A 24,937-nucleotide genomic window follows, 5' to 3' on the forward strand; every position below is an offset into this window, starting at 1 on the left:
TTCTTGTACTCAATGTGCTACATCTACACACCAAACATGAAGTTGGTCCAACATTCCCCTCTTGAAATATCGAGCTTACAAGCTGGGCGTCACAAACGCACACCCATACATACATACATAGGTTACGATATTCATCGAAACCAAAAACCAAGAAATCACAAGATTTTGAATGTTCCAGTTTATTTTGTCACTGAAATATAGATAACAAATGAAAGCACAAAAGTGTTAAGAGCAAAAAGAAAAGAAAAAAGGACATTTGAAATGATTTAATAACGAATAATACATGGTAAACCCCTCCCCCCCCACCCGATTAATTTAGAGATAGTTTACCATTTACTGTGATAATGGTACACATTAAATACACTGATAATTGTAACACTACAATGATCTACATCAAATTAAATCATTCTTTTCACAAGCATATTTACTAAATTTGCAATAACAACATGGTCTTTCGTTTGGAGGCTGGATTACAATACGAGTGGTATCGATAAATTTTATCAACACAAGAGATGGCGCAAGCAGATTTCTATACATTGAGAGATTTGCATGTTACATCTCGCAGTTAAGGACAGCTCCCTAAGTTGGAAGGGTACAATAAAACCATCTGTTCAAGATGCTGATGAAAGTGAATGCATATGTATGGGGGTTTTAGCTGGGATTAGTTTCAATGGTGTGAGATTCATATTAGAAACAGATTTTCAGGCTAGTTATAAAATGTTTCGAAAGCAACACATAAATACCGCATCACAATGAATACAGATGATCCCTTACAACATGTTGCATGTTTTTCACTAAATTTTTTGGCTATACCAAGAATAACAATTTTTTAAACTGTTTGCAGGAAACCAACATACATGATACATATAAAAGAATGACTACATGGCCAATTTTCAGTTGGTCCTTCCACCTAATAAATCTGGCACCACTATCATTAACTTAGGTACCCTTCAAAGTCAATGTTTTTCCTACAAAAAGGCAATGTCAACTTATCATCCTCTTTTTCGACCGTATAAAATAAATAAGTAAATACTCGTCCAGGCCAGATGGCAATGAATTCAATAGCACTTTCTTTGAGATATGCTATTCTGGCCCAACAGCTTCCTTGGAAGAAGGTACCTCGAGGGTTCTTAACAAAATGTACAGTAGGTTACCTATACTCTGGGAAGATGCAACCTCCACCAACTTTTTATCTCAATATGAAATAAAACTGTTAGCAAACTGCTTATCCACTAGAGAGCCTGTGTAAGAGAATGTGTAAAGGTAAGTTGGCCTGACGTTATGATCCTATCTCTCCTCTTCCCCTGCTGGTTGCTTTCTTTCTTCTCTCCATCCCTGGTCTACTAATCCCCTTACATCTATCTCTTTGTGTTCACCATGCTCATTAACCTGTCTGTATTCTGTGTGTGTTTTTGTCCCTTCTGTTACTGTTACTTGTCATTTAGCCTTTGAAGAAGATCCTGCTAGGAACGAAACGTCAGGCCAACTAACTTTTTATCTCGATGTGAAGGTGCACATAACCAGTCCCACTGATAGCAAAACACCCAAGATGAGTTGTACATAGTCACTTTCTTCAATACAGGAATGGATCGTCAATCTTTGGTCTCTTTCTGTCATACTCTCTTCCATAATTATTGAAATCCACCGAAGGTTCGTAATCTGAAAGAAAGGAAATCATAAAGAAATATTGTCGAGCCAATTCCTAGTGTTTCCAATAGCAAAATGACCCCAGAACATGAGCGGATTACGATGACTCCTTTACTCCATTTCCGACCACACCCCACGATTATCATGCAATGTTCCATGATGCTATGTGAACCAGACAATGTCAATGGAGCATTTCTCAACGGAGAATGTTGGTCAACATCTTAATTCATGCAATGTCACAAATGGATTTTATAAGCACATTTGAAATAATAATGCACTTTTTAATTATATATTACAGCAATACTCTTCTCTTTGAAAAATAAAATAAAATAAAATAAAATGTTTGTTTGCAATGCAACAAAGCTTCAAAACAGGTGATAATACAATACTTCCACTGGTAGCATTCATGGAGGTTTCAAACAGGTATTTGACACCACTGAGGGTAAAGCAGCATGGGCCATTTGTATTGGTCACAAATTACTCTAGTACACATGTGTTCTGGTGTTCTGCATGATAAAACCTTGAAACTAAAAAACGTAAATTAGCAAAAAAAGCCAGCCATTCTTTTTTATTATTTTTTGGGTGAAACATATTTTCAATACTATCCTTGATCACTTCTACAGCTCTGTATGTTACATTCAGTTGTAAGTTACACCTTTCTATTCTTACCGAGCCATGTAACATCCACACAGAAGGTGTTAATGTCAGACAACAATGTGAAAAAAGAAATTGCAATTCAATGATAATAATTAGAGAGTTACACATTTTGTGCAATACAGAAAATAAATACCTAACTAAATGCCTACCCTCAAAATAGCATTAAACTGACAATTTCCAACAAAAAAGTCATATCAACTCATAATTAAATAAATGAAAAAATATCCATAAATCCATTGAAAAATCTACAAATGGTTTGTTTCAAATACTGGTTTAAGATTTTTTTTGCACGTGAGATTTAAAGGTCCCAATGGGCAACCCTGAGTTGGCCAGTATCACCATGTTTAGGTATTAGAGTACCTTAGTTCGATTCAGGGAATATATTTAGTTCTCAAATTCTGTAAATGCATTTCTGAAGCCTCTGTCCCTTACAAACTACTTTGGTTCCTGTGTTCAAAAACTGTGACACAGCTGTACACTTGTAATAGCAATCTACCTGTATTGCATAGCATTTTGCGATACATTACCCGACAAATAACTCCCCAGACATTTTCCTTTGACCATTTGGGCAAATTCTGAAGCAAAAATACAACTAAAATTCTTGTGCATGCTATAGAAATACCTGATTACAGCTATTCAAGTAAACAAACAAACCATGCATTCTTCTTTGACACCAGTAAAGATTAGAATCTGAGATGATAATAGCATGCTAACTGTACCATTGTATAGATGAAATCAACCAATGCTGCTGGCATTCTGCCAACATGATGACGTGTCATTTGCTATGTTAATTTACCTGCAAATTTATATTAATCATCAGTTTTCTTGATTGGATTTCTCAGTGCATGCGAGTTAATTCAAGCAACTTGGTTTGTATTATTCAAAACTCAATTTTAAGACGGCAAAATACAGCTGGGCTAAAAATCTTGTCAGTAACTTAAAATAAATAATGATTTATTTCTTAAATTAATAAATACTGAAAAGCCTTCCACAGATTCCACTTTCAATTCCATGGGAGAGGGAAGAGAGAGAGAGTGGGGGGAGGAAGGTAGGGGGGGGGGGTAATACTTGAGTAATCTATTCTGGTCAACTTTATTATTGAGTAATATGGGGTTCAGAATTACAAGAGGAATTCTAATCTGTCAAGTGCCCATTAAAATAACTCTGTTTTTGTTCTTTACCAAACATTGGCATAATGCATTCAATATCTGTACCAAACATGTCACTTATAAAATCCATATATTTACAGGTTTGAAATTATCTCAGATATCAAAGCAGATCACTATAACACTGTATGGGCTAAAAAGGATTTTACAATCAATTGTGTATATTTCATAAATTAAAATGATAATCTGATAAACTGTTCTGTTTACATCCACTGAGTAAGTAAATTGGAAATCCAAAAGATCGATCAATTACATACCGGTTATACAGTAAGTCTCTTACTGTATAGATTGCATTAACTTGACACACAAAAATGCACACACATACAAACCTATCAAGGCTGTAATATATACACGCAAGAGAACAGATTTAGATATTGAATTAGTTCTAGCCTCATAGTAGTCTTAGTGTACACCCTAAGATACATCGTTTCTCTTGTTTCCAGTTTTTAACTTTGTTCGACAAATACAGGTAACTATCAGACTTGTAACATCTCCATGTTATACACACTCATTAAAGTACGATTGACACTCCTCCTTCCCACACCTCCTTCCAGCACCTCCTTCCTGCACCTCCTTCCCACTTCTCCTTCCCACATCAACTTCCCACACTTCCTTCCACGAGGAATTTGTCTAATCATGTAACTTTATCATAATCACATCCAGTTGCGGATTGCAGGAAATTCTTTTGATGTGATTTTCATTCCAAAATTTTCTTCAACATATTAACATTCAAGAATGGTATGCGTGAAATTAGCGTGTGGATACCAGGACTCGATGAGGATAAGGTCGTAAAATGAGGAGGGTGCTGTTGTGGTTTACACAAAAGACAAAATTGTTAGTGTACCTTCCTACTAAGTTTAGACCTATAGCAGCAGTCTGCAATGATTTGTGTTAATTTTGATCAATATTCTTTGATCCTATCCCACACTAAACCCACAAAGTTAACAATGTGCAGTTTAAATTGCTTGCAGTGTGTTTTAGTTTGCAAAAAATGAAGGATTGTCGGTTGCAAAACTTGACGAGCAAAACACAAGAAGCTGCTATATAACATTCATAGCAAGCATTGATACCTTTACTTAAAAACAAGAAAATAAAAGAAGAGGTTGCATTCTACAGAGAGTGATGACATCAAATTTTCATTCTGGTCTTTCCTTTGTTTTACAAGAAAAACAAAAATACTTACAAATGCAAATAAAGAGGAATAAAAGGAATGCCTTACAAAGTCTTTATGCCCCTCAAATTATCACCATGATCAAGAAAACATGCAGGCCAAGGTCACCCAGTTGGGACAAACTTTTATAAACTGTTCTTTCTTATCATGCTTAAGTGCACTGGTACTGCTAGTATGAGCAGTATGAATATCATTTTTCTATTCAGAAAAAAGGTTAGGAACTGTTCATACTGTCAATACACGCGTTATTTGAAGCGTGATATGAGAGGAAAGTACGACTGTTTATTAGTATTAGAAAATTGTCCATACTGGCTGGCCTGCAATACATATAACGTGCATTGATTGAAAAGTTGACCTCCAATGCTGATGATACCTACACAGTATCTAAATCTACTGTATATATATGACCACTGTGTTCTTACAGTATACTGTACACCGTATGAGGATGGATGACTCCCAAACTATATCGGGCACGAGCAATCACAGAGTGGTGGTGCTTGCTATGACTCTTACGTAGTAATGGTTTTACTAACTGACATACTTAAATGATGGATTAGATGTCTTCAAAGACAAGAACTTTGACTTTGCACAGATTGTTTTATGCCACAATTTCACGGAAGATACCTTTCCGATGTAGTACTAGAGAACAAAAGCTTTTTGATAAAGCAGGTTTCAAGGAATTTGGGCAAGAGTGTCCTGCCTATTAGCATAATTTTTTTCTTATATTTCAAATTTCTTATTGTATTATAACGAATTTAATGATTACACAAAATTTTTGCCTGAATCGAAAAGGCATGTCAAAATTCTTGATATTTTGCTTAACAGTAATCAAAGTGACTCACTTGTGAAGTTTATCATGAAATTAAGTTTCTTCTCAATGCATTAACTATCTCAAAATATTCATCATATATTGATCGATTACTATTCTAAGGTGTTTCGTGACAACTGTGAAGTTGATTACTGACGGCCTAATTAATGGGAAGATATCCTAATTCTCTCCTATGACTCTACTGGTCCTCAACTGCGATCCGTTTGGGATATAATAATCTGACCACAAATAAACTGATCATGAGTTCGATGTGAATAAAGTCAGTGTCACTGTTAAAACTAATAAATTGTATAAAATTTGTATTCTTTCTGCTGGTTAAAGACATACAATGCAGATGATACTTATATACAGCTACCAATGTCTATGGAACGTTCCTTGGATTACATTACAAAATCTCTTATAAAGTGATAAAAAAAAAAAACCAACAGAAAGAAATGCATGCGATTTCTTCCCTTACATCAGTATTTGATGATCTGCCTTGTGCTATTAAAATGAAAGGCAGGACAGTGCACTGATTTTCCAGTTTGGTCCATGTGTTAAATATATTATCTAATGGCATTACATGTGACATGGTCTGAAATGAATTGAAATTAGCGTGGAAAGAGATCACCAGTCCTCCCCCTCCTACCCCCACCCACACATCCCACCCCTCCAAGAAAAAGAGAAGGAAAAAAGAGGGTGGATTTTGGCATGCAGAGAAAAGACAAGTTATAATGACCTAGCTTAAAAGCTTGCATCTTTCTCAATGGTCTCCTTAATAAGGACCTGCAGAGAAAGCAGGCAGAAACAAAGAGAATCAAGTAATATGGTAGTAATGTACGAAAAGAAGCCCAGGGTTTTGAGAGGGGCACTCATCTGTCTTCGTTCATAGGAAAGGTCTCGAATCAATCTGAAACTTACAGCAGGTCTGTGCATTATAAATGAACTTAAAGACTGTTTTATTCATTTACCGATGTTCCTTTTTAAAATCATTGAAGATTAACATATATATCAAAACAAATGAAACACAAATGGTCTCTGAAGATATTAAATTAAAATGTCCGTTTTGCTGATTACAAATGGACATTTAAAACTTTTGGAGGAATATGAAACACAGCGATAACTTCCACTTGATGTAGCTTCACCATACGGACGCAAAATTTTAATTTAATTGCACGTAAACTTGCTTAAATATTAATTAGTGAACATAAAGACAGCAGAAAAGAACAGAAAAAAAGAGTCCAATATGAAAAGGACAAGTACAAAGCAACCCTGTTTGGGCTCGTCTGGGCAAATTCCTCCGAGACAACAAAATTTCTGTTAGGACCGTGACCAAAATCAGCTTTATATGTTGTCTGGCAGAGGGCTAGTTGTTTCATTGTACGTAACTACATGTATCCCAAAAGTAGGTAAAATGTTAAATAGGCATCACCCTCCCTCACTGTGGATCGAGATACTGAAACAACACAAAAATGGTGATAGGCCCATGAACCACCCAAAAGGCAAATTTCCTGGCCCAAAGCTGGTGTTCTTTACACCAGCCCTACACATCATCGCTAAAGTGTTCAAAATTATTCAATTCTTACTAATTTTGTAGACTTTATATTGGTAAATTTTTTTTTCGGACAACCAAATTTGCTATTCCTGAGACAACAAAAGCATAAGACCTGGTTGTCCGAGGGACCACCAGAAAAAAATCCTTGAAAATATGCCCTGGGGCTTGTGATAATTACTCTATCCATTAGAACGAATGAATGATGGCAGGATGTCTGGACTATGGTTAGTAATTTATCATAGTTCCATGCAATACAAGTTCAATTTGCACTACATATATTTAACAATTAAAATAATAAAATGTCACAGAATACAGTCATGGGCTATGTATGACTGACCAGAAAATAGTGGATCAGGAATTTTGCATTTTTAGAAAACTAAACAGCAGCAGGTGAAAATTCAAAGTCAATGAATAGCGTTTATAAGTCCTGTGCTACATGACAATCCAATAATCTTCTGGGAAGTCAGAATAGAAAGTTTTCTAAACTTTTTAAAGCATGCAGAGATATACTGTATGACAGAAATTGCTGCAAAAACAATATGGAATGGTTCTTGGTTCATCTATTATTTTTATATTTGTAAGCACTCATTCAAAGAGAATTAAATTAAACAGCAACATTTTTTTTTTTTTTAGCAATCACAAGGAAAAAAAAAAAACCAAGGGAGAAGAGAACTTGGTACAACATAAAATCATGATAGGTGGCAGTTTTTGAAACACTTTTGGTAGGGAAAATTTAGTGAATTCCCTTAAAGTGATGACATGACAAAAGTAATGGTCAGATGTCCTGCAATGTTACAAACTTGACAACTGCAGCAAATCAGATCAGAAAGGTTATATGTTAATTTATCAGCATTTATTAATGATGGCTTAATGGTGGGTTTATAATAGAAAGATATACTGTAATGTACATGACAAGGTTAACTGTAACACTATAATCCACCAAAATTTCCACCGAGATTGAGACAAAATTTAGGCAGAATGTTACCCATAGTAAGCCTAACAAATGTAACCCTTGCCAAGTCTGCTGAACCATACTTAACGTTAAATGAGGGCGACATTCAACGACCCATGAACCCCCAATCATGAAAAGCTGGTGCCATAACTTTATTTCTGCCATTAACTTTGTCTCACAATCCTTAGAAACATTACTTGCAGAAGTCATGATATCATATATTAAAGATAAAAGTGTTCAAATTTGTATTCAACATTTCTAGACTAAGCTTCAAAATTTGAGGACTTTTAATTCCTAGAAAATAGTTTTTTATAGTGTTTGCTATTTTTGTCAGACTTTCCAGACCATGTGGAAACCATGGTTTTATGAGGTTTGGAGACACCCTAACAAAATGAGTTTTGACCCCTTCAAAGAATTCATCTCAATACTAGTCCTTATTTACCATTTGAAACTGTTAAACATATATATATATAGCTTATATCAATAAGGCACCCTTCAATCTAAACCTATGTATATATTGCTTAATGAGAGAATTGTCTGGTTTCTCATAAAATCATTTAACAGTTCATTTAGCTTCACCGAAAAAGGTTTAACTTTTATCATCTATAAGTGTTAAAACCACAATGGTTCTGTTTACTCTCTTTTTCTTTGCATGTAAACTATAAAAGTAAACTTGATGAAGGAAACAACATTCCAAATTACTTCATTTGAATAGATTGTGTGTGAATTGTATGCCTTATACATACATGTTGAAGAATATTATTGAAACTTTCAGTGATTCTAGAAAGAAAGGGGAAACCCCCCCCCCAAAAAAAAAAAAAAAAAAAACCAACAAGAACATAAACTGGCTCCATTTAAGATGTTGCCTTGAATAAAGTAACTATTGATCTTGCTTAAAGCTATGCAAATTTTGTGAAGAGAAAACAACCTTGATGTGTCTGAAGGCTTTCAAGGATTATGCGCTGCATGTTCTATCTGTATGGCACGTTATGAATTGATAATTTGTCATTATGACTCGTTATGAATCATGATCAGTCATCTCATTATAGAAATGGAAATGTTTATGAAGAGCTAGAAAAAACAAATTTTCAACACTTTTATAAAATTACCTCAGATTCAATGTTTCCACTAAATTTTGGCAGTCAAAGTGTGCAGAAAACTTCATGTGGTACAACTGTTTATAGTTTCAAAATGTATGCATGACATGTAAAGTTCATGAGTATAGGCAAATTTGAAACCTGATAGCCACTTTTACTTTTACTTAACTTATTATGAAAGCTGGTAGTTGCAAAATTATTGAGTGAACACAAACGCTTGTTAGAAGGAACGTTGTTCTATACATCTTTTCTTTACACCACAGTGATTAGCAATGCTACCATTCACAGAAAAATGTGTATAACTATTGCCTGATTTAATGATATATCCTGATCCTAGCAGGATCTTCACTAAAGGCAAAAGTTGGGCCTTTGAAGAAGATCCTAGCAGGATCGAAAAACGTCACGCTCTCTAACTGACTACATTTACCTACACAGGCTATTTTCAGGCTCTCTATCTAACTACATAATTTACCTACTGTACACATGCTATTTTCAGTAGAGAAGCAGTTTGCTAAAAAAGGAACAAAAATCAGATAGACTCATTTAGTAATGAGGCATTGTGATGGAAGTTAATATGGTATCCAGTAAGAGGAAATTGGCATTTTCTTGATGAGGCTATTATTTATTTTGTTAATTTATCACTTGACTTTCTACATCTACAATGTTTTTGTGTTAAATGTCAGTCATCTGAAATGCTGTAACCTCAGATAAAAAACAGACATCTGCATGTGATGAACCATTTTCTATCATTCTTACCTTTTCTATAAGTTATGATACTTCGCTGGATTCCTCAAATAAGTTTCTTTGATAATTAAATTACAAAAAATTCCTTAATCTCGTACCCAATTTAATTAATGTTAGACTGAATAAAACACATACAGAAGATGTCTAGGTTAGTATCGACTCCTTCCTTCATCTTGTAGGGACATAAGGTTTGTTAATTTATTTTATACAGTAAAATGTACTCAATACTGCCCAAGACATACTCACACCAAAAACCTATCAGCTAAAAAAAAAATATGCTGCCACACATCTCTGTACGTATTGGAGCATAGCTTACATCTTTGTTGCTGATTGCTAAGAATTAAAACTCTAAACAGAAGTTTTCTAGTTGTGTTTATTACAACTAGTACCCCATTTTGATACAAACATCACAGCATAGAAGTGGATAGATAGTGGGTGGCCATCAAGTTAGTGGCTCAGTTGGTAGAGAGCAAAGGGCTCCAATGCATTTCAGCCAATAACCTTCTGCTTGGTCAACACTGCATTACTATACTCTGAAACTGTAGCAAGCTATAGTAATGTGACCAAATAGGATTCGACCCACCAATTCTTTGTTCTTATGTGGTGTAATTCAACAGACTTAAAGTGTTAGCCTCACAGCTTGATAGACTGAGGAGCTTAGACACAATTGCCACACCCTGAGAGAGGGGCACAGACATCATTGCCACACCCTGAGAGAGGGCACAGATATGATTGCCACACCTGAGAGTGGGGCACAGAGATTGCAACACCCTGAGAGAGGGGCACAGACATGATTGCCACACCCTGAGAGAGGGGCACAGACATGATTGCCACACCCTGAGAGGGGCACAGACATCATTGCCACACCCTGAGAGAGGGGCACAGACATCATTGAGAGAGGGGGCACATACATCATTGCCACACCCTGAGAGAGGGGCACAGACATCATTGCCACACCCTGAGAGAGGGGGCACATACATCATTGCCACACCCTGAGAGAGGGGCACAGACATCTTTGCCATACCCTGAGAGAGGGGCACAGACATGATTGGCATATCCTGAGAGAGGGGCACATACATTATTGTCACACCCTGAGAGAGGGGCACATACATCATTGCAACACCCTGAGAGAGGGGCACAGACATCATTGCCACACCCTGAGATAGGGGCACAGACATCATTGATAGAGGGGGCACATACACCATTGCCACACCCTGAGAGAGGGGGCACATACATCATTGCCACACCCTGAGAGAGGGGCACAGACATCATTGCCATACCCTGAGAGAGGGGCACAAACATCATTGGCATATCCTGAGAGAGGGGCACATACATAATTGTCACACCCTGAGAGAGGGGCACATACATCATTGCCACACCCTGAGAGAGGGGCACATACATCATTGCCACACCCTGAGATAGAGGCACAAACATCATTGATAGAGGGGGCACATACACCATTGTCACACCCTGAGAGAGGGGGCACATACATCATTGCCACACCCTGAGAGAGGGGAACAGACATTATTGCCACACCCTGAGAGAGGGGCACAGACATTATTGCCACACCCTGAGAGAGGGGCACAGACATCATTGCCACACCCTGAGAGAGGGGCACATACATCATTGCAACACCCTGAGAGAGGGGCACATACATCATTGCCACACCCTGAGAGAGGGGCACATACATCATTGCCACACCCTGAGAGAGGGGCACAGACATCATTGCCACACTCTGAGAGAGGGGCACAGACATGATTGCCACACCCTGAGACAGGGGCACTTACGTCATTGCCATACCCTGAAGGAGGGGCACAGACATCATTGCCATACCCTGAGAGTAAACTACTCACCATTAGCTTCATCATGAGCACCATTGTTAACATCCTCCGCTGTGATAATGCCTCTGAGTCTCTCCACTTCTTGTAGCAGGTTGTTGTAGGACTGTTATTAGATATAAAACATTCCATTAACTCTAAAACAAACAACTAGCATTCTATGGTGTCACAGTCAGTTACTAGGACCCACTCTTTGAGTCTTCACAAAACTCACTAAGCATAAATGAGATGATGAGAATTAGAATAAATTAGACTTCATCCCACCATTTCTCTGGGTACCCTGATGGACCATGGGCCCTTAACCATCTGGAACCCCCTGGTTGGGCAATCAGAAGTTAAAGCTGTTGCTTTGGTTGGGCTTTAACTTCATGTTGCATTTACAATGTCATGTACTACCCACACACATATCTCCATACACCTAAATAAAACTAGCACATTTATTATATTTCTAACCATGTGTCTACTGTAAATTAGTAAGCTATCAACCTCTAAACCAAAGTTATAATTATTTGGCAAACCTTTCTCAAACTTTAGTATAATTTAATTACTGATGGTGCCATTTCGGTAGACTAAATCCCTGCTCTCCCAACTTTGTCTTCGTCGACCCATGTTGTGATTTCCCACGGCTAACTGCGAACTATCAAATTCTAAGGCCTAAAATCACCCAATCTATACTCCCTGGTGAATATGATTAAACTCCACATTGACCTAATTTTACTCTGAGTTTCTTAGCTATGATTTTCTACAATTTAAGAGGATTTCTTGACATTCGGGAGCTATTTAAAACATAGGGTGTTACAAGGACATTACATCGCACGTGACTACGATGTCATCACTGGGCATAACGTGTACAAGGCTGAAACGACCATTATGACACAGCGTAGGAGCCTGTTGTTTGGACTGGCAGCATACCATTCGGGTAGGTTATACCAGGCCAATGGGATATTTAAGGTTGAAACACTTCAGACACAGAGACAACCATGCCAGTGAGAAAATTTACAACCAAGTTCTAACTGAAACATTGTACTACTCTGCTCAATTCATCTTGTTCTTCGCAACACAGTTCCTTGGCAATCCATTTTTGACATCACAATCCATAATTTGAGAAGTGTGGGACTTTATAGGCGACAGATTATCTTTCCCGCTCAGACACCTAACCATAAGACACTCTGTGTAGTACTGACCAGATTGTAGCAGAGTAATAACCCAAAGTGCAGCTTCAAGCTAGATGTTAAACACTCAGCATTGTATTGCCAAATGTTTTTCTTCCTGTGAGAGATCTCAAGCTAGGAAGATCACTTCAAAACTGTTTTCAATCAACTGTTTAAAAAAAAAAAAAAAAAAAAAAAAACACTAGAACGTAGAGCAAACTAATCAAATCATTGTTACCTCCTGACAAGTATCAACATTCTCAAATTTTGTTTCTCCTGCCAATGGATGTCTGTCATTCTTGGGTACAAAAGTTGGATCCATCACAAGGCCAGCTTCTTCAAAGATCTTATGAAGCATTTTATTATAACCCTGCCAAGAAAAAAGGGTAGGAAAACATTAGAAATAGAGAAACAATATTTTACAATACTGGGTGAAATATTTTTGATAAACTACTGAATTCATGAACAAGAGTTCATTCATCAGAACGATGGGATCATTTTTTAAATAACTGCAGATTAAATGCAAAGTCATGATTCCTCTCTTGGTAAAGAAACATCTGTTCACAAACAAAGGCAAATGCTGTCTGCATTTTGGAACTACTATTTCTAATTTGCTATAGGACACCACCAAACAATCATGATAAGTATACACAGATGGTCACAGAGTGTGTCTCCTGTACAGTAAAAATAAACACAGAAGGACCCCACCCCCCCCCCCCCACACACACACAAATAGGATTCAATACGCCAGTAGTGTTGGTAGTTAATCAGGAACCGAATTCACAGGTTCTGCTATGATATTACAGATAAAGAAGCGATTCCTTTGACAAGTTAGGGTAATTCGAGAAGAGTGGAATGTTGCAACCTGTTGGGAAATCACAAAGCTATTATTTCTGAGTCAGAAATTAGTTCTAAAACTCCATCACTGATGATGCGAAGATAATCTAAGCGATCACTAAACATCTGTGCCATAACATATCTTTATGTATTAAGATCAACACAGGCTGGAAGCAGCTAAGATTAGTGTTACACTTCAAGTGTAATAAAGAGGTACATATTCCAGCTTCTTTATTGCACTGAAACATACAATATAGTCAAGTAAATATATACAGTTTCTGTAATGTATATATGCAAAATATTACAATTAAAGAGCGTTGGTATCGTTCCTGAATTTAGCATTTAAAAAAATATATATATTAGACATTTCCAAAACAATCATACCTGGAGGTGTTGCTTTTCAATTTATTCGTAGATATTGAAGAAAACAGTGATTGTAGATGCATATGACTCTAGATGTGAGAGTTACTCTAGGGGTGTAATCTATTTCCATAGATCCTAGGTGTGAGAGTTACTCTAGGGGTGTAGGCAAATTCCATAGACACTGAATGTGAGAGTCATACTAGGGGTGTAGGCAAATTCCATAAACACTGGACATGAGAGTTACTCCAGGGGTGTAGGCAAATTCCATATACCCTAGGTGTGAGAGTTACTCCAGGGGTGTAGGCAAATTCCATAGACACTGAATGTGAGAGTTACTCTAGAGGTGTAGGCAAATTCCATAGGAATTTTCCACAGTAGTTACTTCAGGATGTTGCCGTTGCATGTGATTACCTCAGCAAGAATAATTCAAGGGTGTGGGTATGGCGGTTAGTTAGGAATGGATGTAGTGTGCTAATACCAGATGCTTCTAGTCTGGTGTCAAGGCCGTCAACTAGTTTTAATACACGCTATCGTGGAGTCATTAGTAAATCGACTGAGGAGGCAGTAAGGTAAGAGCTAAGAGTTGGAACATAGGCTGACCAACAAGGAAATAAAATGCAACTATTTTCCTTAAAAATATGACTTTTTGAAATAGTTTGACAAAGAATCCACAAACCAGGACTGGACACCACAGCCTACATCATGATAAGTGCACACATGGCGTGTGTTGTAAAGTATAAATAAACACAGAGGTTGCACCCCCCCCCCCACAAATTAGGATCCAAAAGGCCAGAAGTGTTGGAAGTTAATCAGGAACCAAATTCACAGGTTAGGCTATGATATTTCAGCACTAGCAGAATGTTCAACAAGGCCCATATAGTAATAAAATACCACTATTTGCCTTCAGAATAAGGCATGTTGAAATAATTTGACAACATTCCACAAACCGGGACAGGGCCAAGGCCAGGCACATGAAAGATTTCATAACAGCCCACGAAAACACATCATACCAAAAACTTGCACTCATCAGGTATGTGGTTCCTTAGGCTTAGGCCTACCCTACACATTGCTCAATGTCAGCACAAAGGAGACGGTTCTCTATGCCTCAACCAATGTTTCCTCAGGCCCTCAGAGAAAAATAAGTGAGAACCACTACACTAGGTACTCAATTGATCAAACTTACACCAGATCCAAGATATCTATTTCTCATCCAAAGAAATTTTTAGTTAAAAACAGAGATATCAGTGATTACATTTGACACCTACAAATCCATAACTGGCAGCTTTGTCAACATCCATAATTACATTCAAGCCCAAAGCAAGAATGGTATGAAGAATAATGGTTTTATTTCAAAATGTGTAGTTTTTGATGACTGATAGTTGGGAATTGTTCATTGATAGGGTTGGGGGGGGGGGGGGAGGGAAGCTTTGCAATCATGAATTATGGAAATAATTTATTATGGAAATAATGGATTGAACTCATCATGTTGCTACAGGAAGCTTAGCTGGTTGTAATTTTTATAAAAAATTACATAATTACATTTCTGTACTAAATGTGCATAAACATCTTCTATTTAACCAACACTTTCACTCAAGTGACTATCTTCCAAATGAAGACATTATAAACACACATATACACACTACTAGGGAAGTGTTAATGTTTGGTTTGAGATAGGGACCAGCATAGAATTTCAAAGGAGTCAGAGAGGGGGGGGGGAGGGGTTTCATAATTCCCCAGACTAAATCAGTTTGTGGTATGAACCTTTATGTTAAGGCCAGAGATTGATCCAAGATTTTTGTAAAGTAGGGAGTGTAGCCCTGGTGTGAGTTTTAAAAATCTGTGAAATTACATGAAAGTCTCTGGCAACAGCAGAGTACTAAGTCATCCTGGCATATTATTTGAAATTATTTTTGTTTTTATTTATAATATATAAATATTTTATCTGTAAAAAAAAATATTCTAAAGTAAAAAACAAAATATGTATTTGCTGAGAACTGGAATTCGACACACATTGACTGATTTAAGTACGTTCCAATTGCACTACACTTTGAGGACAAATAAACAACCAAATTATTAAAAGTTATGTAGATATGTTATAGAGCATGTTCCACGTCACATGCCCCTTATTACCATCCCTTTAGCTTCAGTAATGAAGAAACTTAACCAGGGGAAAGCTGTCATCTTCAAACAGCCATACATACAGGTTAAGAACAAGATATTCAGATTGTGTTTCATCTAACAATGTGTATCACATTTGCCTTCCCTGTTAAGTGTCACATTGTCATCTACCAAGGAAATATTACCTTTCAGGTGAGGAACTAAACATGGCAGTCACACAGTTGTTGGGATCATATAACGTGCATTTGAAAATGCTATGTGCCATTATAAAAGTGCTTAAGTGGAAATCTTCCTGGCATCGCCAAGCCCTGTACTCACCTGTCTAGTGACTTCTTCTCGATACAACCTGCCCTCGAGAGCATTCCACTTCTGTTGGAGTGGCTTTGACAACGTGGGATACACTGAGGAGAAGAAAAGGGAGGAATTCAACTTTCAACAGTGAGTACTAGGAAATTCGAACAACCATGGCTTTACAGCGAACCTTCTTCAATTATACTATAAAGTAAAGTATATATTCTATCTCTCATACTACTCTCTGGCAAGTTAGGGCATTAAAGCAGTTTTATAATTTTGTTAAATTACTGGCATTCTGGTTCAGCAAAAGCACAGCATTCATAGCATTAAAATAGCATTGGACAATATTTGGAGCTAGTTGAGTACACAGGGGATGTCGAGAGCACTGGAGGACTACTGAATTTATCTGTCGAGGACAATTTAATAATAATTGTCTTCTCCAACTAGTGACCCCCCCCCCACCCCCATGCAATCCTCTAAATTCTCCATTTGTACCTGTTCTCAGTTGATTTCATTTACTCTTATTGAGATATCTGAAGAGAGGATTTGTCCACTATGCCCCCCCCCCCCAAAAGAAAAACCTTGTAGTACAGAATACATGGAATATCAAGACAAGAGCCTGTAGTGCTTCTGTAACCACAGAAATTCTGTATCTGATATGTTAGCAACAATGACATACTAATGATGGGTAAAAGAACTTTAAACCAAGATGTCTGAACACTTCAAACTTGTTTCAGTGTAAAATGTGCGGTATGAATCAGCTTCGCTGGCAAAAGTACCCAACAATCGACAATTACTGTAAGCTCTTCTTAGTTTTCCATATCCTTCGATTAAAGATGGATTCTGAAGTGCGTCACATGATATGAGACTCTCAAGGGTAGACAACTGGAAAATCTAGTCAAATCTTAATTTTTTTCCTCTCTCAATGACATCACTTTTGTCAGCTTTAATGCATACCAATTTACATACCTATTGAGAGAACGCAAAGAACGAATTTTTCGCTTTTTTTAAATTTTTATTTGAACTCCCAAATCATCTAAAGTGATGTTTGCGAGTGGTTTATACAACAGCGGTAAAGAAACAGACGATCTACACTCAACAAATGACATTCACAGAATGTATGCAAAATGAAGCATGCGACTAAACTAATTCTCACCGAGGAGTGAATCCGGATGGCACACGAGTGGTGTTGATATATTCATAGCATAGCAACAAGTGTCTGGCTCACTTACAGAAACAATAGCCGTCTTAGTCCCACATTGTAATTTAACCTGCAGAAGTTAAAATGAACATATACATTTAGCGAACTTGGTACATTATGCACACATCATCAAATATATAAATTTGTGTATAATAATGCAGGTGAGAAGGGATGGAAGAGATCGATGTATTGCAGTGGGGGAAGGGGGTGCAGGTGGGGTTGACTGGGCAAAATACTTCAACATTTGGACAATAGTATCCACGTTGGAGAGATCTGAGAGGACACGGTTTGCAGTTTTAGGTAAACAGTACAACTGGTAAGCAGACATGAGCCATTTTGTTTCAGGATAAGATTTCTATAGTATTCACTATTCAGCCATAACTGTAGTTATAAACATGAACTCAAGTCTTGGAAAATCACAAATTTGAATTGCTATATTGTCTGATTTTTCCTTCCTTCACAACACTGCATGCGTACTCTACTTGGCAATATTGTGTATGATGGTCTCATAGATGAATAAAACATGTTATTGAAATGTAATAACTTCAGCAGGGAATAATTCAGTGTCAAAATTGTGCATAGCACTTTTTGATGGCTTAGGAACTATGCCTACTTATAAAATACTATTTCTCTGTTTACAGAAACTGCTGCATTTGTGTGATGTGATACTGGATAAATTATTCACTGTTCAGAAATTTGAAACATGATATCAAAACATAGATGGTATTATGGATAGCTTCATTGTGTAAACCTTATGCAAATGGATGGTGATAATACTTAGGTTAATAACTTGCTGACATTATGAAGCAATCCTCCTCATGGACGCTCAAGAAAAATATGTTTTGAGCTAATTGTCACAAGATCTCAAAATTATGCAGAAATAGTCTGGAAAATACAGGAACAATTCCTTTGCTATTTTCTTTGAATAGCTCTTTATAATCAAACAGCCTTCAGTGAGTCAGGTTGCAGGTGCTACTGAAACTGACTACTGTAGATCTGCCCCAACTAATGTACTTTCAAGTACCTCTCCTGCTTTAAACTAGTAGACTCACATGTCAAAGATAAAAATTGGACTTAAGAAATACTGCTTCACAATTTCACCGAAGGCCAAACATGTTGAAATCATAAAGAAAACTGCCCCATTGATTTTGATTAAAAAGTAAAGTTTACAGACAAACTGAAACTCAGTGATGGAAAAGTCATGTATCTATCTAGGCATAGTTCATGTCTACAGAGTTGGACCACAGAGGTTAAGTTATATAAAAGAGGTATGTTCGGAAATCGTTTGGAAATTGTTCAATATTATCTTCATTGTGGCATTTAAAACTGGTCAAAATCAAGTCTAATCTCGGTGATATATGATCCACACAATTTTGCCAAACAAACCAGTATCAGTACATTGACATTTGATCTCACTGTACTGTATATCTTTTGAGTGTGCAGTACTTCATACTTAAGCTTGTAGTCCACAAATACTTGCCAAAATGAGAAAATATAACTTGAAAAAGTAATCTCTCTAATACTACATGAGAAGCAATATTCTACATCAAAGATTCTTAAAGCCCTTCATTAATGCAACATACCGAAACTTGTCTGGACTTTAGGCCACAGTCATCCCCATTCTTGTAAAGCATAGCAACAAATGTATTATTTTCAATTTCCCACTCATACCAATTTCTGTAAGAAAAATAAAATAGAAAATATAAGAAAAAGGAAAGAAAAAAAGAAAGAAATTATTTGACAATTGAAGATTGAAGCATAGTCTGCACCTTCTTGCTTGCCCACTTTTAGAACATCACACCCAGTCATTCTGGAGTGATAGTTGAAAGATAATAGCCTAACTTTGGTGACCAAATACCAAGTAAATATCAACAGCTTAGATGTACTGCAAGAAGGAATCATCTAATGTTTGCAAAGTCATACCGTGGGGAAGATCTTACAATCTTTTCTACGCTTTGACTATAGTCCACAATAACTCAACACAATTTCCTTGGCCGTGGTGTTTCCTTTATTGGCATGAAGGTTGTAGCCGAAACTTCCATGGGCAACAAGTTATGTTCGATGTATTTCAACTTCTGCTACCGGCTGTTGTATTTTAAGATAATATGTCCAATGGTTTAGGATAAATAAAAAGCTACATTTTTTTCTATTTACGGTATAAACAACTTAATCGATAGCTGAGAAGATAGCTGCCCGAGGTCAGCAAGAACCGTGAACAATAATGGTAAAGTAATCTCCACCTAAAACAAGGGTTTCTCTTTATTTTTCAAACATGAAACAATTTGATATAAGAAAGAAAACACTGTACATACCCTAATATGCCACTGTATGGGTTCCATCTATTGCTTTGTTCATGCTGAGTGATATTCTGGAAAGGGCAAACCTCATATTTGTAGCTGTTTTCAACAACTTGCAAGCATTTCCCCAGCAATGTACGCAGGTGTGGAGGACCTATAATACAAAATAATTTACATGTATGTGATGGATAAGGAGTAGGATGTATGAAAATGTAAAAACTTGAATAAATTAACACAGAAGAATAAAATATAAGTGATAAATGTACATGTTGTTTAGTTGCAGTTTCCTTTATTCCAGTATAAATGGCATAAAATACAATTTATAAATAGGAGAGTACTCTCACCTCATCCACAATTTTTTTTTTAAAAGACCTTTTTCACCTCAAAAGTGTTTGTTATGCTAGTCACTTCTTGTCTGTACATGTGGTTTAAAGTTTTGTTTTCAGAACAGTAACCTTAGCAATGATGGCATCAAAGTGAATTTTTTGTTCTAAAGTGTCATAGAGAATGCAGTTTTTACCTGAAAAATTTGAAGGTTTAACTTTGGGTGTTAGGACATCTGTTGCAGCGACATCATTGTTCCATTGACTGAAATACAGAAAGTGAGATTAAACGCTTTCAACATCGTCATTTAGTTGCCAATAGAGAATAAAAAACAACTAAAAATATTGTTAAATGGTACACCATTCTACAACGTTTAATTAAACACAAACCTACAAAGAAATTTCATACGATTGGCATGACATAACATGAACATGATATAAAACCTTGAATTTGGAACAAATAAGTTTCTATATTTTTAACGTCTACAACTAAGCCCCCCAAAATGTCAATAATATCAATGGTTCTAGATCTCTTACAATGTAGCTACACCATGTAGCTTCCTAGGTCATATTTCTTTACTTAATGTAATATGATGTGATGCACTTAACAGCAAGACAATATGAGAATTATACAATGACAAAAAATCAACCACAGTTACATGAAATATTGTGATAAATTTCTGAGAAAAGTACAGTAGATCCTCAGAGGGAGAGGTGGTAACCAATATCTAGGCAAACCATATGTCAGCCCCTTTTGAACATTTTCACAACAGCAATCCCAACAACCTCAGTCAACAACATCCCCCTACAAACCAGGTGTCACCTCAACAAAAGCAATTCATTACCCCATATTAACTGGTTCCTCTACCATCCTCATCTGAACTCCTTCTTTGCATGATGTCAATTGAATGTAATCTACAATAAGAAGAAACCAAACAAAAAGCAATAAAACATTTGTCATTATTTAATAATCATACTAAGTTACTTTATTCAAACTGTTTTTTATTAATTTCTACTATCCAGATTTCAGGGTGGGAGCTTTTTACCTAATCTTCAGGCTAATAAGAAAGGCCCTCTTACAAATTAATGATTTCCCCATCCCAAATCCTCCATCAAAAAGTATCCTGTTAGGATATGTGGTTCTCAAATGCATTTATGGAGTAATAGGCCAATCACTCATAAAGACTTTCCCACTGAGACTCCTGTTAGGAAGATATGTTGTTCTCCAAGACATTTATGAAGAAACATACTGTACCTTATAGTGACTTCCCCACCACGAATCCGACTCAAGCAAAACAAAATAATTTGTTAGAAAAGGGTGGGGTAATCTATTATTAGACCTAGCTTACTCCTCTAGCTTCTAAGGATAACTACGCCTAACTTTTAGGCCTAACTTGTGTGGACTGCCTAGTTATGTATGTAGTAGCAAGGTGGGCTAATTGATGCACTTAAGGATTAGACTAACAATGTCTATCAACGAAAAATCAAAATTACTCAACCGTATGCACTTTTCATCTGTGTAGTTCCTCAGAAATGTAATGATCTCTAAATATTTATTGTTTTGTGCCTACGCAATGTACAATTGAGCAGAACTTGGCCACAAAGTGTCTGCCATGTCAAGTTCTTTCATACCCCTAAATTGACACATTCGTTGATAAGCTAACTGTTGTGTAGGCTTAAGAATACATCCAATGACTTTGGATGCCGTTTGCTATGCTCTGAGCCTCTAAGCTTCGGTCCAACTTCCAAGATAGTCGTGGTATCATACTGAGGTAATTTTGGTTATTTTAGGGAGTAAGATCTCCAAATGCCCAAAACAATTTGGGGAGGTTGTTAAAAGCTTTATAAAAACACAATTTGATCAGCATATACCTGATATCCATTAAAACTCATCAAACATGTAACTCTGCTTGGCAATGGCAGGTTGCCTGCTGTATCGTTGCTAGTAACATTTGAAGGTGAGCCAATTAATATGAAGCCTTTACTTTACCTACATTTCCTTTAGCAATTAGGGTACTAATTTAGAATCCGTACCATTCCTAACCCCTAACCCTATTCCCTACTTCCTAACCCTATTCCCTACTTCCTAACCCTACTTCCTAACCCCTAACCCTATTCCCTACTTCCTAACCCTAATTCCTAACCATATTCCCTACTTCCTAGCCCCTAGTAAGCTTTCCCATTCATATGGTATGTATTCTAAAGTTAGGCCGCAATTAGTAACAAAGTACTACATTATTTGCTCAAAACTAATAAAAACTTGGGGACAGGAAATCTGTCAAGTGTAGGGGCTCTTCGTGACACAAGTTTAGAGTTGAGCTGAGAGGAGACCTAGCCTAACGCTAGGTCCAACTTTAGGTCTAGGTTGTTTTAGTTACTATACTACGCTAACTTAAGTTTAAGTTCAGTGCAATGGGACAATAGCCTACAGTAACTTAGGTCAGTACGCTAACTAGCATACATTAATTTAGGCTATAGGCCTAACGTAGTAAGGACGAAGGGTAGGCCGAACAATCATCTGTGATATATGTAACTTGTAAGTAGCATTCATGTAAAAGATAAAGGCTTCATTATGCATTCCTGAAAACATTAAATTGACACTTACAAATAAAAATAAAAGAAGAAATCAAAAGTGGTAAGACATTGTCGTTTTTCATGGTGAGAAACTTATTTGTGATGTTGGCAGCAGTGTCTAAACGTCAAGTCCTTCATTCCAGAGTGACAGCAAGTGGCTACGACCATAACTGGTAACTGGCCAATAGAATAACTCAATTTACAAAAATGAAATTTTAGTCACGCCTATATTTGTGATAGACAGCCTTCTTAGCCTAAACGACTTAGATCGCATACTGAGGGTTTCGTGTTGAAGCTTCGTTGATTGACTGACAGACTCATTGATACGGATAGGCCTGAGGGTTTCATGAAACATGCATGCATAAATGACTCTTTATATACCCTGGTCCGTACTATATACATGGGATTTGCAGGGAAAATTTGTGCCCCCAGATTTTCTTCTGTATGGCTTACTTTTCTAACACACGCACACAAAAATCGTACAGCTTCATTGCCACTTACAATCTTCTGTGTAAACATTTACCACACAAATGTTGTTTAAATGATGGAAATTACGCCGGTGCCTTTCAATCATAAGGTCCCCGGTTCGAGTAACTCCCAGATTAATGTATGTCGTCCAGTTACAGAGTTGTTGACAATTAACAATTCATAATCATGGACGTTAAATATGAATGTAAGAGACTGAGGCTTCGGTCAGCTTGCGGCTTTGATAAGCCAATGAGGCTTCTTCGCGAGTTATTGCTTGCAGGAGGATCTAACATACATACTAGCACCATTTTTGAATCTCCCTTACTTAGCCAAAACACTTCTTTTGTCCGTCACCTCAATCACGCTGGAACAGAAAGGCTAGCTACACGACAGACTCACTTTCGGGTGTGGCCGTCATGAAACATCCTTTAACATTCCTCTGATGGACTCAAGCGTAAATGTGAGTGCATGTTTCAATCATTCTGGAATGGAAAGGCGTGTGGCTTGAAAGAGCCAATAACATGCAACCTCACTTTATTTAGTAAACCCATGAGTTTATTCAGTTATCCGATTGTCTCTGATTGTTTCTGATTGTTTCAGTTAACTGATTGTTTCAGTTAGCAGTGTTAGCTTAGTGCGGTTAACGCCGGTGCCTTCCAATCATAAGGTCCCCAGTTCGAGTCACTCCAAGATTACAGGGTAATGTATGTCATCTAGTTACCGTAGCTGTTGAAAATTGACAATTCATAATCATGGACGTTAAATATGAATGCATGACTTCGGTCAGCTTGCGGCTTTGATAAGCCAATAATGGCTTCTTCGCGAGTTCCTGCTTGCAGCAGGATCTAAAATATATATTCCCTTCCGAAGGGTCTCGTGATTCTTCACTGGACATATCACCATCAAGGGATCGAAAATCATACAACTTGATCCCGATGCAAAGGAACTGGGGTTTAGAGTGGATCAAGTTGTTTGGTTTTGTGTCCAGACTATATCTTTGCGAGGAAACAGTACTCAGTGATCCACTTTAATTAAACCCCATACATATATCAATACAAGCAACATATATACACTGTAAATTACATTGTTGCACTCTCCACGTGTTAGGTACTCCATTACTACTCTAGTACTTCTTTGTGAGTACTCGTATACTAAGATGATAACGTTGCAAAGGTGTAATCAACATTCGTACACGAATAAACCCGTACTCGATTTAATGTGCTCATGCAGTGCTTATTCACACCGGACATGTGCAAGAAAAGATGTACCGAGAATTTTCAAGAATGTAGTTAATTGAAGTTTGATTTTTTCTAAAAGTCAGATATACATGAAGATTCCCTTCTTGTTTCTGCTTTGACTTCTGTTGACCTCAAATGACCTCTAACCTCCATCACACATAACGAATCAGTGGCGGAGATTTCTTGTCAGAAGTGGGGGGGGGGGGGTTGCAGGCCATTGATGAAATAAAAAGTAATAACTGCTGGCTCAATATCTAAGTGGAGCGCCACCATAAGTTGGCGCGAAGTGCACAAGAATTTTTTGGCAAATATTGCCTCCCAGATTGCAGTAAATGGCACTGCCCAGGCCTTAAAAAGCTGCATTTAACCAGGGGCGTATGCAGGATTTTCTAAACCGGGGGGCGCGTATTACTATCTAAGCGGAGCGCCACCATTGGT

At 37.1% G+C, this 24,937-nt stretch overlaps 1 protein-coding gene across 2 annotated transcripts; it reads right to left on the bottom strand.

Moving 5' to 3' along the window:
- Positions 1-1,409: 1,409 nt before the first annotated feature.
- LOC139960354 (N-acetylglucosamine-1-phosphotransferase subunit gamma-like) lies at positions 1,410-22,982 on the bottom strand. Of its 2 annotated transcripts, XM_071958667.1 has the most exons (11): positions 22,825-22,982; positions 21,065-21,134; positions 20,417-20,484; positions 19,912-20,050; positions 19,183-19,276; positions 17,555-17,669; positions 16,423-16,505; positions 13,025-13,156; positions 11,651-11,741; positions 6,189-6,235; positions 1,410-1,659 (listed from the first exon to the last, which is right to left on the bottom strand). In XM_071958667.1, the coding sequence occupies exons 1-10, from the start codon at positions 22,874-22,876 to the stop codon at positions 6,225-6,227; spliced, it is 855 nt and encodes a 284-aa protein (XP_071814768.1). In that variant the 5' UTR covers positions 22,877-22,982; the 3' UTR covers positions 1,410-1,659; positions 6,189-6,224. The 2 variants fall into 2 exon arrangements, with proteins under 2 accessions (XP_071814768.1, XP_071814767.1); XM_071958666.1 differs by lacking the exon at positions 6,189-6,235.
- Positions 22,983-24,937: the final 1,955 nt, after the last annotated feature.

This window comes from Apostichopus japonicus, chromosome 19 (assembly GCF_037975245.1).
Source record: "Apostichopus japonicus isolate 1M-3 chromosome 19, ASM3797524v1, whole genome shotgun sequence".
NCBI lineage: Eukaryota > Metazoa > Echinodermata > Holothuroidea > Aspidochirotida > Stichopodidae > Apostichopus > Apostichopus japonicus.

Excerpts from the sequence above, each read along its gene's own strand:
- LOC139960354 (XM_071958666.1), bottom strand. The coding sequence starts at position 22,876 with ATGAAAAACGACAATGTCTTACCACTTTTGATTTCTTCTTTTATTTTT. Across the intron at positions 20,485-21,064 it reads GAGGAACCAGTTAATATGGG|TCAATGGAACAATGATGTCG; the intron begins GTAATGAATTGC and ends TCTGTATTTCAG. Across the intron at positions 16,506-17,554 it reads CCATCCGGATTCACTCCTCG|TGTATCCCACGTTGTCAAAG; the intron begins GTGAGAATTAGT and ends TCTTCTCCTCAG.